The 17053-nt window shown below is 37.3% G+C and overlaps 2 gene segments (V, D, J or C); both read right to left on the reverse strand.

The window, feature by feature from the left end:
* The window catches only part of LOC149461522 (Ig mu chain C region membrane-bound form-like), a 385848-nt gene that overhangs the window by 258924 nt on the left and 109871 nt on the right, over positions 1-17053 (reverse strand).
* The window catches only part of LOC149461526 (Ig mu chain C region membrane-bound form-like), a 121887-nt gene continuing 109519 nt past the window's right edge, over positions 4686-17053 (reverse strand). Inside the window, 4 exon segments of the C gene segment in view lie at positions 4686-5139; positions 8116-8267; positions 9686-10030; positions 12312-12614. Of these exon segments, the coding sequence occupies positions 5131-5139; positions 8116-8267; positions 9686-10030; positions 12312-12614 (809 nt within the window).

Consider the following 17053-nt stretch of genomic DNA (forward strand, 5'->3'; position numbering starts at 1 on the left):
TATTTTATGCACTGCCCACTTTCGGGATATTAAATCATAAAATTAATAGGTGACTTCTGGGTACTTAAGCTCGGGCTCATATCTCCGGAGAGACCAGTCTGCGTACAAACTGTTGGGTGGTGGCAAGCTACCATTTGTGGTGTGTCTGGTGTGGCGGGGTGTGGACAGTGGAAGAGTGATTAACACCAGGGTTCTAGCTTGACGGATAGCTGGAGGAATCCTAGAAGGGTGTGCCAATTGCTAGGCTGCTCCTCAACCCTTAGCGTACACCAGATTGTATATAAGTTTGTATCTCCCTGTGTGAGTGGTCAGCCAGCTGGATTGGAGTGGAGTCTCCCTCTAGTGGTGTCCAGAGGTAGTGCAGGCTGCGAAAGTATATCACGGCTGGTCTTATATATATTCAGATTAAGTCCCCCTCATTCCCTCTTACCCCAAGTCACGGCCGGACGTGCACGCCTCGGTTAGCTAGTCGCTGTGGGCGTGTGCGTGTAGGTTGGATCCGTGACAAGGTGGTGAACAGATTTTTAAATAAAGTTAGTTTTGAGTTTGGGTCATAGTATGTGATTACAGTAATTGAAGCAATTAAAGGTCCTTGATACTAGAATGTTGCTCCCATTTGGTTTCCTAAAAACTGCTTCTTCCATAAACTACAGTAGGTGTCTGGCTTAAAGATAACAGATAATAGAGCACCAAAGTTTAGAGTCAGAAACTGCAAAATAAACAGAACATAACATTTGAGACTCTTGATGCAAATAGAGAAACAGAAAAAGGGCGCGCCGACCTAGTGCATTATCGTTTAAAGATTTATTGAAGAAACATCATACTCACAATAGACATAAAAACACAGGCATGTCAAACTGAACAAGATGTAGGATCCAAAAAACATCTGAGTCCATACGATGGAACCCTGGATGACTAACTTTCTAACGCGTTTCGAGGACACAACCTCTTCCTCAGAGCCAACCAAGAGGTTGTGTCCTCGAAACGCGTTAGCCAGTTGGTCATCCAGGGTTCCATCATATGGACTCAGATGTTGTTTGGATCCTACATCTTGTTCAGTTTGACATGCCTATGTTTTTATGTCTATTGTGAGTATGATACTTACTTTGTTTCTTCAATAAATCTTTAAACGATAATGCACTAGGTCGGTGCGCCCTTTTTCTGTTTCTCTATTTGCATCCAGTGTATTTGGACCACCCCGGTCTGTTGAGGGCAGCAAACAGTGCATATTCCAGAAAATTCCAGAACACTCCTATTGGGTCTACTGAGTCTTTTCCTAGCGCAGGAGAAAAGTGTTTGTTGTGTTGGATTTGAGACTCTTGTTTGTAAGAGGAGTAGTACATGAAAAATGTACATCGAGGCTGATAATTTTTGGTTGGTGGATTGTCCCACATTTTGAACCACACAGATGTCGCTTTAAAACTCTGCTTAAAAAAATGCTGCTTAAAGGATAAGTTTGCCATTCGTAACATGTTACAGGTTACACCTGTATTAAGGGTGTAACATCTAACATGTTACTAATGCAGCCCCCCGCTTACCCTTCATTCCCCCTCTTTGACAATGGACAGGAGTTCCCCGCACCCATTCTCACATTTTGAAAATGTGACTAAAAAAATGCAGCTATACATGTCGGAAGTGTCATTATTTCATTATTTATATGTGAGCTTGGTTTCTTTGGATTATATTTTCATTGTTTTGTTTTGCTATCATATATTTATGTTTACGTTGTACATTTAATAATTGCTCTCCTTTCTCGCACATTGAGGGGGTCACACCAGTAGTGCTAACACTCCTTAGTGTAGGTAACACTGCATTTTTCATTTAGGTGTGGGAACATGGGTATAGCGTCAGGGGTTGCAGGGGTCGCATTGTGTATAGCGAAGGGGGTAATACATACAGGGAAGGGGCATTGTGTACAGGGAGGGGGTAATATGTACAGGTGGGGGCACTGTGTACAAGGAGGGGGTAATATGTACAGGAAGGGGCATTGTGTACAGGGAGGGGGTAATATGTAAAGGAGGGGGACATTGTGTGCAGGGGGGGTAATATGTAAAGGAGGGGGACATTGTGTTTAGGGAAGGGGCTAATATGTACAGGAAGTGATGTTGTGTATAGAAAGGGGGTAATATGTACAGGGAGGGGGGTAATATGTACAGGTGGGGGCACTGTGTACAGGGAGTGCGGTAATATGTACAGGAAGGGGCATTGTGTACAGGGCAGGCGTAATATGTAAAGGAGGGGGACATTGTGTGCAGGGGGAGTAAAATATAAAGGAGGGGGACATTGTGTATGGGGGGGTAATATGTACAGGAGGGGGTAGTGTGTACAGGGGGGATAATGTGCACAGGAAGGAAGCCTTTTTTTTGTTATCAATCTACCTCAGTACAACCAGCCTTTCAGATTTTGTTTCCATGAAATCACTGCTGGTGGCTATAGCTGCTAACAGTGATCAGTGTGTTCTGCTGGCCAGGGAGGCTCCCTGCCGGCAGAACACAATAGCCATGCTGGAGGGATTCCCCCATCAACACTGATTGTGCTGATGGGAGAATCAAGCAATTTTCTTTCCTTCCAATCATGGTGGAAGGAAAGAAAATTGTATCATCTATGGCCTGCTTAACTAACTAGCCACTCGGAGTATCTAGGTGCGTGGTGATAGTGTGTGTGTGTGTGGGGGGGGCTCAGGTCAACTTTTGCATAGGGACCCAGAAGTTTCAAGTAACACCTCTGTGTGGGAACATGCAACAGTGTTCAGCTGCAAGCCTTTCATTCATTTTCACTACATGTATACAGTATTTAGTAGAGTGGTGTTCACCCATTTATCAGTACATTTTGAAAATGGTGTAGTGTCATTCATTAACAGGAACGTGTCAATAATTAAACTACAAATACCGTTCACCACCGCGGCAGACAGACTTATGGTATCTGTGAACTGTGAGCATGCTAATAAGCACGCTCACAGTTAATTCGCACTACCTACTGCTCAGGAACTGTTTGCCAATATACAGGGTACAGGCAGAGAGATTTAGGCAGTGTGTGCAGGAGCCTCACATTGCACCCGTGATTCACTGATCACAGGCACAATGATCTGAAAATTCCTGTCAAAAAAAAAAATACACATTTTTTTCCTGCAAAAAGATATGCAGTTTGTTTTGCAAAGGTGAACTTAGTCTTTAACACATGCCAACTTACAGTATGAGTGTAATGTCAGTGGAAAAACACTACAGGTAGCATTCAGGAGTAAATCAGCTTGCAATAAAGCTTTTCTAAAAATATCCAAGCAGAGTTACCCACCTTGCTTGGAATTATATAATTTACAAAATTGGTTTCTTTTTTTTAAATTGGACTCATGTACTAAAATATTTATGCAGATATAAAAACTTAGAATATTGTATTCTCTCCTAATTTAATCAGCACTAATAGTGATAAGAGAACTGAGTACAATTCAGTTTGCTGGATGTTCACTAAACCCTTGATCATAGTATCTGAATCTCATTGAAGTTTATAGGAGCTGAATATTGTAATTTTATCAAGGTCTATATGCAAGCTTTTGGGCAATACCATGGGGGACATATACCAATGCAAATACATTTTTTTTAATATTGTTCAGCAGGGAGAAAGTCTTTGAATAAGGCTGACGTGCAACATTAAAATACACAATTCTTATAGATAGCATGCACTAAATGACATATTCTATCCTACTGACTTCTGTTTGTAACCAAAGTGATGTCAGTGACAACATATAGTAACCACAATATGTCATCAATGAGTTCAGCCAGCATCACTGGTCAGTTTGTTGACATTCAGTAACCAGCAGGTGAGCTGTCAGTTGTGGCGAGAGTCTGGCATGAAAAAATCATCAGCTTGAGGTGTTGTGTTTTTGCCAGCAGGACTTTGGGGCTATTCACAACAGATCAACATCACTGGAGAAAGTGATTGGTGATGCAATTGGTTTGTAGAACTTTGTATTCTTTTTTGGTTTTGTTTTTTTTTTCTTTTAATAAAATACTTTTTCTACAGTGTGTGTGTGTGTGTGTATTTATTTTTTTTGTGAATAAGTAACAAGCAGTACAAGGGGTACTATATACCTTTTATTTATTCAGGTATGGGTGGGGGAATATCTGGGGGCCTCTTATCTGAAAGGGGACTTTCCTAATTCAAATCCCCCCCCACAGAACCCACATCCACTAAGCCAGGAATGTTGAGATGAGACCCTTGTGCCCATCAACATGGAGGAAGGGGGGGTTGTAAACTAGTTGCCCTTCCCTTCCCTGGCCATTTGGGCTGTATGCCTAGATAATGTTCTGGTAAAGATTTTGAGGGGGCACCATTCTATTTTCTTTCTTGTTTTTTTTGCATGGTATCTTCCTTAAAAATACATATTAAAATCTAATATGAATGTTTGGGAATTCTATGCCATTTTACAATTTGAAACAAGCCAGTGGGTGGCCTGAAGCTTCATTTACTCTAGGTTTGGTTTTGGTGAAATGTGCCTATAGTTGTAGGTATGATTTGTAAATCAGAACATTCCAGATCAAAAGTCTGGAACACTTTTTTTTATGCAAACCTTACATTTTTACAATAATTAAACATTACAGAATATTATATCACTGTAGCCTAAAACAACAAATTGAATTGGCAAATAATAATAATATCTAATTGCTAATAATTATAACAACACAATAGGGTTTTACAAAATATGAAAGCAATTTATTAGTCAATCGGATCACAACGAGAAAGCAAAACTAAAACGTTCTAAATCTCTATGGCTCTACAGCCATTGCAAACAAAAAAAAACTACTTCTGATAAGTACTACTACTAAGACCTAGCATTAGGTATTTATGTGATAAACAAAGGGTTTTCTATCATATAAATCTAATGAATGAATTTTGACTATGTCCTTCATGTCATGCATCAGTAGACAGTTGGAATATTTATCCATGCTATAGCTGCCTTGATAGACTTGGTTTCTGTTAAACGTCTATAGTCAAATTAAACCATTTCTGTATTGTACTTAACATATTCCTTTCATTTAACATGCCCTCAAAGGTTGATTGTTGTATCAGCCAAAAATGTTTCTTAATAACTTCGAGTGATGAAGTTCATAGTTTGGGTTTTCACTTCAATGGCTTTTACTTAACCTAAAACAAGAAATACTATATTGAAAAAAGCAAAACAATCTTATCCTGTATAATACTTTGTAATATAAATAAAGAAGAACTATTTCTATTTCATATCAGAAGCCCTTGAAGACTCTTGTGCAAATACAGTTTTACATCTAAAGGGAGCATGTTCCAGCTCACTGTCTAGCCTTTTTGACAGTGTGGAGGGGCACTTCTTTCAGTACTGGAGGCTTCCTATACACATTAAGCTTTACACACTCATCGAAAGCTCATACAACACTTCTCTCTCTACTTGCTTTTCTTATTGCTGCACCATACCTCCATCCTTTTCCTTTCTTTGCACCCTCCCCTGTGTAGGTGTTGTTTGAATTAAAATAACTGATTCATGTATGGCCAGACTTGGGCTCCAAGCATACAAACAGGGTCAAACAAGGCAATCACAAATTAACATAAGTGAAATTTTCTTGCACAAATATTAAAGCCTAAGTGTAGCCAAAAACAAAAAAAAACAATAGAATGCTCAGCACAAGAGACACAGCTTACAGTTAGTAGGATGTGTCCCTTATGCTGATGCCTCTTCTGTTATTCAAAATCCTCCTCTTTCCATGCCCCCCACCTTTGCTGCCATAATCTTTCAATGTGGTGGAGGATAATACAATTAATGGGCTGTTACAGACTCTTCAAGAGAGTTTGACTGTTAGAGATGTGCATGACAGAAAAATTAGTTTCATTTCGGATTCGTTTGATAAGTTAATAATTTTGTTTCGCCATATTCATTATGTTAAAATTATTCTTTTTTTAAGAATTTGTTTTGTATATTAGGATTTGTTTTGCAGATTCATTATTTTCCACTCTATTCAAAATTTTAGAATACCTTTATTTCTTTATTTTTTATTATGTTCCATTTTATTTTATTCTTTTGTTTACTATTCTATACTGTATTATTCTATTCATTTATTTTCTATTCTGTTTTATTCTATTCTATTTTGTGTTATTATATTCTATTCTATTCCTTTATTTTCTATTCTATTTTTTTTCTATTATATTCATTTGTTTCCTATTCTATTCTACTCTATTCTATTCTTTTCTATTCTAGTCTGTTCCTTTATTTTCTATTCTATTCTGTTTTATTATATTCTACTTTTTTATTCTATTCTTAAAGCAGCCTAAGTAGGAATCATCGTTTTATTTCACGTTTATACCATACTGTATTTATTGCATATATATGTTTCAATTTCAATTCAATTTAAAATTCAGATAATTTGATAAGTTAATAATTTTGTTTCGCCATATTCATTATGTTAAAATTATTCTTTTTTTAAGAATTTGTTTTGTATATTAGGATTTGTTTTGCAGATTCATTATTTTCCACTCTATTCAAAATTTTAGAATACCTTTATTTCTTTATTTTTTATTATGTTCCATTTTATTTTATTCTTTTGTTTACTATTCTATACTGTATTATTCTATTCATTTATTTTCTATTCTGTTTTATTCTATTCTATTTTGTGTTATTATATTCTATTCTATTCCTTTATTTTCTATTCTATTTTTTTTCTATTATATTCATTTGTTTCCTATTCTATTCTACTCTATTCTATTCTTTTCTATTCTAGTCTGTTCCTTTATTTTCTATTCTATTCTGTTTTATTATATTCTACTTTTTTATTCTATTCTTAAAGCAGCCTAAGTAGGAATCATCATTTTATTTCACGTTTATACCATACTGTATTTATTGCATATATATGTTTCAATTTCAATTCAATTTAAAATTCAGATAATTTGTTTTGTTATAGTTTATTTCAATTAGTAATGAAATGGATTGCATGTCTACCAACTATGTCTACCCTTTCCTGCCCAGCTTTCCCATTCATAGAAGCTATACTACAGCTTCTATGAATGAAACATAATCTCAGTGTTTATAATTTATGTTTTTTTTCTATTATCTATTCACAATAGGATACTTATGTGATTTATTGTGTGTATATCATAAGATCTTTTTGGATAGAGGTGGAGTGCAGTGCAGAATCATTGATTGTTTATTTTTTATTGTGGTGTTAGATGTGGAGCACCTTATAGATTCTAGCAACAGCACAAATTATATTTTACACATATAGGCACAGGTGTGGTTGCACAGGGTTATCCCTTATTTTATTTTTGATCAATGTGAATTTGGTGTAGCCATAATGATTATTGACAATGTAAATGTTTCAAAAGCCTTAATAAATGTTTAAACTGAAATATTATGACACAATATGGCAATATGTAAAAGCATAACTAATAACACTTACACTTAAATAAATCTTGCCATTGCTTAGGCCATTCTAGAACTGGGCTAGTCTCTGTAAGATTCTTGGTGCAAAGAGATGATTTGCCTTCTTTTCTATTTATCCGAGCAGGGGCATACCTGTATGCATCTATTTTGGACATTTGCTTTTAAAGTGTTACTAAACCCACAACAGTAAAATCAGTCTGTATATGCAGTAAAGCATGCTTGTTATACTGTGGAACCTAAGGGGTTAATCCTCTGCATTGTGTAAAAAGGCTATTTGATCCTGTTTTCTCTGATCTCCCCCTTCTTCCAGTGCCCCCCCCCTCTTATCTCCTGATAAAGCATATCGTGTGGAGTCACTCTGCACATGCTCAGTTTGGTGTATATTGCTAGAAGGTTTTTTTTTTCTTGGGAGAGTGCATGTGATAAGCACAGGGCCAATCAGCATTGTCCAGACAGGGGCCAGGGGTTCTGCCCACTAGAGTAGAAAGAAAACTCCTCCTACAGACCTTAACATGTGTTCTGCTGGACACTGATAGAAGTCACAAGACTGCTCTAGTTGCTGATGAGAAAAGGTATTTAGCAGTTTATATTTACTAAAATTATTGCATTTCTATGTTCTGTGTACTGTGGGAGACCAGATATAGTGAATGCAGGGTCCTGGGGTTAGTAACATTTTAAGCTGCTTTTTTGGACAATGTAGAAAATTAATCTATAATTACCTTCACAAAAGTGACACAACCACTGTAGATTAGTGTCAGCAAAAAAAGCGCAATGAAAGTTGATGATGTTGTCCATATACTGGTAATTTCTCCTGACTCTTCTCCTCCATCGTCATGGTAGATAACATAATTGTCAATTGACAAATGTGTTTCTGAAAGTAGAGCATAACCATATTTCATTATCACCCCTAAACAGAATTGCCAATTCACCAACAGAAACATTTTAAAAAAGCAAAACCCCTGGACAGATTGCTAATTATATTTCTGAGTTGTAATTCATTTACTGAATTTACATATCCAAGATGCCCCTGAGTTTATGAATTGGTTCACTTTGGTTAAATGACCACGAGATAAAAGAAATAGTCTCATTTCATTGCATACAAAAGAAAGTCAGTTGTGCAGCAAAAGTTTCTATCAACTGTGCTTGAAGTTAGTTAATAAATGGATAATAATTATGCTTTGCCCCATTAACAGGGGGATGTGTGCAGACATGTTATAGGTTAGGTTTATTTGCCTAATAAATCCTATGTAGGTATGTTTCCCATTATGTGTCATTTACTGTAATTATTTAAGGCTATTCAATAACTTAGTCATGTTGCAAATAGGCAAATATTTGATACATTTTGCTAAAAGAGGTGAAATATGTTTAATTAACATTAAGCCAGATGTGCTGGGGTTTGGGTAAATGACAGCTCATCAAAGTCCTGCATGCTGCATCTTTGATGTACTTTTAGAAAACACATGGGAGTTGATTTACTAAAACTGGTGCAAAATCTGGTGCAGCTTTGCACAGAAACCAGTCAGTTTCCAGTTTGTTTTTGTCAAAGCCAATTGAATAAGCTGAAGTTAGAAGCTGATTGGCTACCATGCACAGCTGCATCAGATTTTGTTCTCTCCAGTTTTAGCAAATCAACCCCATGGTCTAATAGAAGTCAATGGGAGAGTACCTGCATGTAAACTGCAAAAACCGCACATACAATATTGCTGTGCCCAAACCACAGCACACAGGTGTGAACCCAGCTTTATTCAATGTTAGACAAGAAACGTTTAGCTTTAAATTCTTGGCATAACTCATTCAGAATAATTTCTAGAGATAAGTGTATTCTTTCTGTCATTACATCTCATAAGGGTTTCAAGCAAATGTCAAATACATGTTTGCAATTTCAACATTTGTCATACCCCCTTAATAGTTGTATTTCTTTTATGCTAATTTTTAAATGCAGTAACTGGCAGCAGCCAATCAGAATTCACTTTGCTTAAGCCAGGTTAGTACAAGATGGATTCTGATTAGTTACTTGAGGTGTCTGCACTTAGCAATTGGCACTTAAAAACAAGAAGTCTTTATTGAATAAGGATGATAGTCAATTATATGCAACATATTAACAAGTTTATTGGTTAGCAGATTGAGTTAGATCTTTTTATTTATTGATATTTATTCATGGTGGTTAATGGAAACAGAGGCAGAAAAAAACTGAGCTTGTCAGATTTTTCTTCACATTTAATATAGTATATATAACAGTGAGTAAAGTATTTGTACACAAATTGTTGATTCATTTGAGATAACACATACTTGGATGTGTAGTTTCATCATTAGAACTGCTGACATTTTTAATGTAGTAGAGTTCAGAGGAGATATGAGCTACTTGGCACATGTAAATCCTTCCTGCAACCCAGTCTTCTTTTGAAACAGACAAATGACTGACAAATGAGCATTGTTGGCTATTATGGTCACATGTGATGTCTTCTGAGTTTGGAACATCCTCCTTGATTATGGTGTCATTGACATTCCAGGTTACATAAATATCTTCTGGATAAAATGCTTTCACCAGACAAATTAAACTCAGCTGTTCTTCTGTCCCGCTGTCGGCATCGGTTACAAGTATGTATACTCTTGGTCTTTTTATCACACTTGGATCTAAAATATATGAATAGATATTACAATGAGTAAATTATGTTTATGAGCAATTATGTAACTGGCCAATCAAATTCTTAGAGCCTGCTATTAAAGTAAGTTTGCCATAAAGGTGAAGAACTTGCCTATAGTGACCAATCAGATTCCTTTCATTTTTTGATTGAAACAAAAGCTAAAACCTGACTAGATACTCACCATGGGAAAAATAGGTTATACAAGAAAAAAAAAAAAATAAATATATATATATATATACACATATATATATATATATATATATATATATATATAGGTTTACAAGAAAAATAGGTTCCCATAAGGCCTTTTGTGCATGGGTGACAAAAAACTGCTTAACACGTTCTATTTTTTGCATATGCACCATTCATGTCTATGGGGGGTGGCTGTAAGTAGCAACTAGATTTCAGTGTGGGGGAAATACACCAGAATTGACATTGTAAGGGCTCATACGCCAATGTGCAAGAGGTCTAGGAAAATGCTTTATTGCTGAGTGATCTTGCCATGAAGGTCCTTACTCAGAAACTTATGTGGTCATTATGCTATATCCCTGTCCCTAATTGTGGTGCTGAGTTTTACTCTACCACATGTACTTTCAATTTAGACTATACGCGGCCATTTCAATACACATGCAGAAATGATCAGTGTTGTCACCATAAAGAAATGCATTCTGAGAAATGTCATACAGCCATCACTGTCCATGTACACAGGAAATAGCAAAGAGTTGCAGTAGATATACAGCACTGATATTTAAAAAATCATTAATAAAGGTTAAAGTAGTTTGCTGAAAAATAGCAACTGGTTATGATACACAGTTCCTATTAAAATGTCATTCAGTTATGGAATATATCTACATTAACTACTGTTACAAACTGCTGTATTACACCGTACAATGAGGAAGCAGACTGGAGTATTTTATATATATTTATAATGCTGTGCTAGAACAGACATGTTCAAATCTAGTTTACAACAGATATTGAGATCTGCCAAAACAGTACAGAGAGGGTACTAGTGGCAAACATACCTTCCAAGGCCTCTCCTCAGAAAAGAGCATTTAAAATTATAAGAAGCAATTTTTAAATATTTTTTAAGTTATACTATGGGAATGGAAACATAACAATTTTAAACTGGGTATTATCCCAATCTAAAAGTGGACATACACTTTAAGCATATTTACTGCTCTAAACCTAGTGAGTTCTCTTGCCCAATATACTGCATGTCAGGAGATGAGCGTACGGTGCCACATCCCAAATAGAATTCCAAAAAAAAAAAACATGGGAGAAAAACCAACAATATGTAGATATACGAGAGCCACCAGAAGCTGCATGTCCCAACTAGGACCAAAACGTATATAAAATAAAGTAATTAAAACCGTAAGTAAACAAAAAAATGGGAAATATAGATAGAGGACCCCAACACCTATATGCTATGTCAGAAGTAAATGCCTCCGATAGACTTCTACCGAACCAAAGTGTGTTGAAAAGTAGAAGCCAACATCCACATCCTTATAGCAATACCAAAAAAATCCCTTATCCCTCCAATATTGCCTAGACAAAACGCATGCAGTACCTTGTGTTTTGTCTAGGTAATATTGGAGGGATAAGGGATTTTTTTTGTATTGGTATAAGGATGAGGATGTTGGCCTCTACCTTTCAGTACACTATGGTTCGGTAGGAGTCCATTGGAAGCATTTGCTTCTGACATAGTAGTCATATATAGGCTTTGGGGTTCTCTATCTATTCCCCCCTCCATTTTTTGGTTTATTTAGTCTGCTTTATTTAGTTTATTGTATATACTTTTTTGGTTCTAGTTGGGACATGCAGCTGGTTCTCATCGGCCCTGCCTCCCCTCTTTTTGGCCCAGTGTCTGGTAAACCCTCCCCTAGTATCTTTTAGGGTGAGGGTTCCTGTAACCACACATTCAGTGCCCTCTCAGCAGTCAACAGTAATTGGTTATCAAGTGATGCTGTGGTAAGCTGTCATTTTTTAATTTATGCTGTTATTTGTGTAAAAAAAGTCTTTGTTTATGGAAATCATTAGTATGATGGAATAATTGTTTAACTTTTCAAACAGTCCTGTGATGTCCCTCATGAAGCAGCTGTGAAATGCACCAATGGTTTTGTAATTGGTTATAATTGCTAATACATATTTTAAACTTGGGTTTTCTGTTTTTGTTTGTAATATGTTATAAGGGATATTGATATTTTTAAAGACAGTATTTAAAGGCAGATTATTCTAGACCAAGCACAAGTGAGCTTTGCAAGTCAACTTACCAATTGGCCGTGTAATGGTCATCCTTTCTTGAAGTAAATCGTTGGGTGGATGCAATTTGCAGGAGACATTGGAGACTGTTTTCCATTCTTCTAAGCTTATTTCCAAGGTGCTCTCCATCCAGGTCAGTTTACCAGGTTCCTTTTTTTGCTTATTGTACTGGGTTGACTTTTCCATTCCATTAAGCATCCAGTGTATATCAACATAAGGAACATTTGTTTTACATGAAACATTGGCACTTTTTTGAAGAAATAAGTCCTTAAACGATGGTTTTTGTATGTACCCATCAGATAATGAGAATTGATCTGAAAAACGAATAAAGAAATTTTCGCTTCCATAAAGATATGGATCAGCACAATTGTGTATACTAACCATGGAACCACAGTGGTCTTTGCCCTGTTTTCCCAATTCAATGTCATGACTACATCATTAAATAGTACTATTAAATCCTTAATTACAGTGTTAAAGTCCTTATGGGTAGATTTGAGTTAACTGTTAAAGGTGCAGATGCTCCTTTGTTGTCAGGAATGTGCATGCAATTTTTCTTACATATATTGCAAAAGCAATTTTCTTCCAAGAATCATAAATAAATAAGGAAATGTTAGTAGTGTTACTCAGATAAGCCATGACTTAATCAGGGGTCAGGGGTGGTGCGTGACTATACACGTGGGGAGGAGCCGGGTAACGTCAGAGCCAGAACACAGTTCAGTTTAGTAGGATATTGCTTGTTGGTGATTGTCTGATTTACATTGCGTTTTTATCATGGTTACCATGTGAATGCATATATTTTTAATAAACTTTATGTAGTTTTAAGAACCGTGCTGCACTATGGTCGTCTTTATGGTTGTTGAGTTCAACCCACAGAGCCAGCTATACTGATAACAGGTGCCTCAAGAGGATCAGTGGTGACATATAAGAGGAGGATTACCCACAGAGGAGAAAGCTATGTGTTACCCCACTAGAAGGGGAGATACCTGTTTGACCTGTTTTTACACAGGTCCATGTGAGAAGGTGAGGGTCCACCTATATATATATGTTCACTGTGGTAATTTACGGCATTTGAGGATTTACAGCAACGGGATTGTGGGGGCAGTCACCAGTAGGAAGATTTTTTTTTCCATCTGGATCTTCTGAAGAGTTTTTTTCTTTTTTCTTCTGTATGGACTTATACATGTTGGGACTGTTTTCATTATTATTTACTTATTGTTCCTTACACATTGTTATGTTACATATATAAATTGTTTGAGCAGCGCAACAGTTTTTAACTTGTCAATTTTTGTTTTATGGGTACACACCTAATACATGTTTGCAGCAGCTTAATATATTTTGTGTTTTTGTTCTAAGTTTATTTTTTGTTCTGTATCTACAGTTGGCAGCGCACAATTTTTCTATATATTGGTTTTATTTTGTTTTCTTATTTGTTTTAGGAAGAATAGCAAGCATAAATGAACTTCAAAGCAGAGTGCACAGCAGTGAACATTTTACAGTAGTGTTGAACTTACCCCTGAGGGGCCACTTAAAATATAACAGGGTTTCCCACAATAGTACAGAGGCTGCCAGTCACTCAAGAACAGTCCCACGCACACTAATAATTCGGGGTCAGTCTAGGGATTTTCTTTTTAGTATTTATTGCTGAAGAACTTTAGCAGGAGAAAAGTTTAGGGTCACAGGATACTCCAATAGCAATATTGGGAGGATACATTTCTCACTAATCTTTTCTATAGTCACCTTTCCTGGAGATAATAGAGAATGGCCAGTACTTCTGGGACCCTATAATAGCAGTCCCAATCCATATAGCTGCTTCTGGCACTCAGTTTCCTTCTGGCATTTGCATAACTAATAGTCCCCAGTGTCTCCCAGTGTCCTAGGAACTGGTTGCCACCCAGCATCCACAGGTAGATCCTCAGTGAGGGAGATAAACATTTCTTTCTCCAGACCAAAACAGTGCCCTGCAGCAAATGCAATCCTTTGGTAATCTCTCTAGGCCCGCAGTCCAGCAACTGCTGTGCAGCTGACTGCAATTTCTTGTCTCTGTAAAGCTGCCTACAAGGGCAGCAGCAGCAAGAGATCCATAACCCTCCCTGGATGGAAAGAACACTCTCGCAAGGCAACACAAACATTTCTAGTAAACTTTGCATAAAACAGGGATTTTGGTTCATATACTCTACATTGCTATACATGTTCAAACTGAACAACTGTGTCAAAGTAATCCCCCTCTGGCCAATCCCTACTCTACTCTGCAAAACGGAGAACAATTACTTACTTATAGCATACTATTTGACAAGATACATTTGACATAGAAGAAATGTGATGCAGTTCTTGCATTTATACATATTAATTATCTAGCTGATGAACAAAAGAATTGAAATACATTCCAATGTGTGTCAATAATTTTTAGTTAAGGGACACGCACCCAAACCCACACCCACACCCACACAGATGTCAAATTTGGAGCAGCAATTGTATACATCCAACCACTGCGTCCCCTCTCACATGAATGGGAATGCCTGTCCAAGGATGCATGGAACACTTGTGCATCCGCTGTGGGCAAAAAAGGCCCTTAGCACAAGTATACATATTAGTATGATTGTGCAAATGAGAACTTAAAGTGGATCTGCACTGCATCTGAATATCACATATCAAAAATGCTATTTAAGTCATTGTTAATATTAAAAGCAAACTCCCTCATCCAACCATGTCTCCATGCTTTATTTTGTTGAGAAATAATTTTCAGAAACACCCCCTAGCATTTCTGGCAGTGGCCATCTTGAGTAAGGGCAGATGATTCATGTAGCATTTACTTCCTAAAAATCAATCTGCCCTTATCTCAGGCATTGGCTGAGCTAAGAACCCTCCCTCCCCTCCTGAAGACAGCTGGGATGTACACTATAATGCCAAAAGTATTGGGACATCCCTCCAAATCATTGGATTCAGGTGGTCCAATCATCTCCATGGCCACAGGTATATAAAATCAAGTGCTTAGGCATGCAGACTACTTCTACAAACATTTGTGAAAGAATGGGTTGAATTCAAGTGAGCTACAGGTTTCCACCTGTACAATAAGTTAATCTGTGAAATTTCCTTGCTACTATTCCATGGTCAACTGTTAGTGGTATTACAACAAAGTGAAAGCAACTTGGAACAACAGCAACTCAGCCATGAAGTGGTAGGCCACGTAAAATGACAGAGAGGGGTCAGCGCATTCTGAAGCACACAGTGCGCAGACGTCACCAACTGTTTGCAGAGTCAATAGCTAAAGACCTCCACACTTTGTGTGGCTTTCAGATTAGCACAACAACAGTGTGTAGAGAGCTTCATGGAATGGGTTTCCATGGCTGCACAGCGGTATCCAAGCCTTACATCTCCAAGTGCAATGCAAAGCGTTGGATGCAGTGGTGTAAAGCATGCCGCCACTGGACTCTAGTGGAGGCATGTTCTTTGGAGTGACGAATCACGCTTCTCTGTCTGGCAATCCGATGGATGTGTCTGGGTTTGGCGGTTGCTAGGAGAATGGTACTTACCTGACTGCATTGTGCCAAGTGTAAAGTTTGGTGGAGGGGGATTATGGTGTGGGGTTGTTTTTTAGGGGCTGGGCTTAGCCCTTAGATCCAGTAAAGGGACCTCTTAAGGCGTCAGCATACCAAGACATTTTGGACAATGTCATGCTCTCAACTGTGGGAACAGTTTGGAGATGGCCCCTTTCTGTTCCAACATGATTGCGCACCAGTGCACAAAGCAAGGTCCATAAAGACATTGATGAGTAAGTCTGGGGTGGAGGAACTTGACTGGCCTGCACAGAGTCCTCCTGACTTCAACCCAGTAGAACACCTTTTGGATGAATTAGAGCGGAGACTGCGAGTCAGGCTTTCTTGTCCAACATCAGTGCCTGACCTCACAAATGCTCTTCTGGAAGAATGGTCAAACATTCCCATAGACACACTCCTAAACCTTGTGGACAGCCTTCCCAGAAGAGTTTAACCTGTTGTAGCTGCAAAGGGTTGGCCAACTCAATATTGAACCCTGTGGACTAAGACTGGGGTGCCATTAAAGTTCATGTTCGTGTAATGTCAGGCGTCCCAATACTTTGGCAATATAGTGTATGACATCATTTGGCTAGGCAGGAAGCCAGGAAGTAACTGAAGAAATGTAAAAAAAAAACAGTTTAAACAAGTAAATATAATATGCTTTCCTATCTATTTACTAATGCTAGTGCCATAGGAATTAAAATAGTCAATGTTGAGTGAAGGTCCATCTTCATCACATTACATTAAAAGTAAACGCATTGAAAAAATGTACACTTTTAACAGACTAATACCATAACTTTGTATTAACCTACCCTCTCACCTTCCCAGAAAAAAATAGTATTTTTTATTGCAAAATAAAGAATTTGGTTGCTGTAAAAGAGGAAATAATTTCATAACTTTTCTCTGCTATGTAAATATTGCTATAAAAATATAAATTAAACCTTTATTTACACATATTGATATATATTTACATACATATAGATTAATATACTGCATATATATTTATATAATATATGGTCATGGTTGATATAGAACATATTTATAAACATCAGCTATATAGCTTTTTCAGTGCTACATTTATTAGATTTGACCAACATTAGGACCCAGGTCAGGACTGGGACAAAAAATAGGCCCGGGCTTTTTATACTGAGCAGCCGATTTTTCCAGGGACCAAGGGGGGCAATAGGGGTTGGGTGGTGACAGGATATTCAAGGAGTCAG

Source organism: Staurois parvus, unplaced genomic scaffold (assembly GCF_062004578.1).
Source record: "Staurois parvus isolate SC_StPar_1 unplaced genomic scaffold, SC_StPar_1.0 ptg000199l, whole genome shotgun sequence".
Lineage (NCBI taxonomy): Eukaryota > Metazoa > Chordata > Amphibia > Anura > Ranidae > Staurois > Staurois parvus.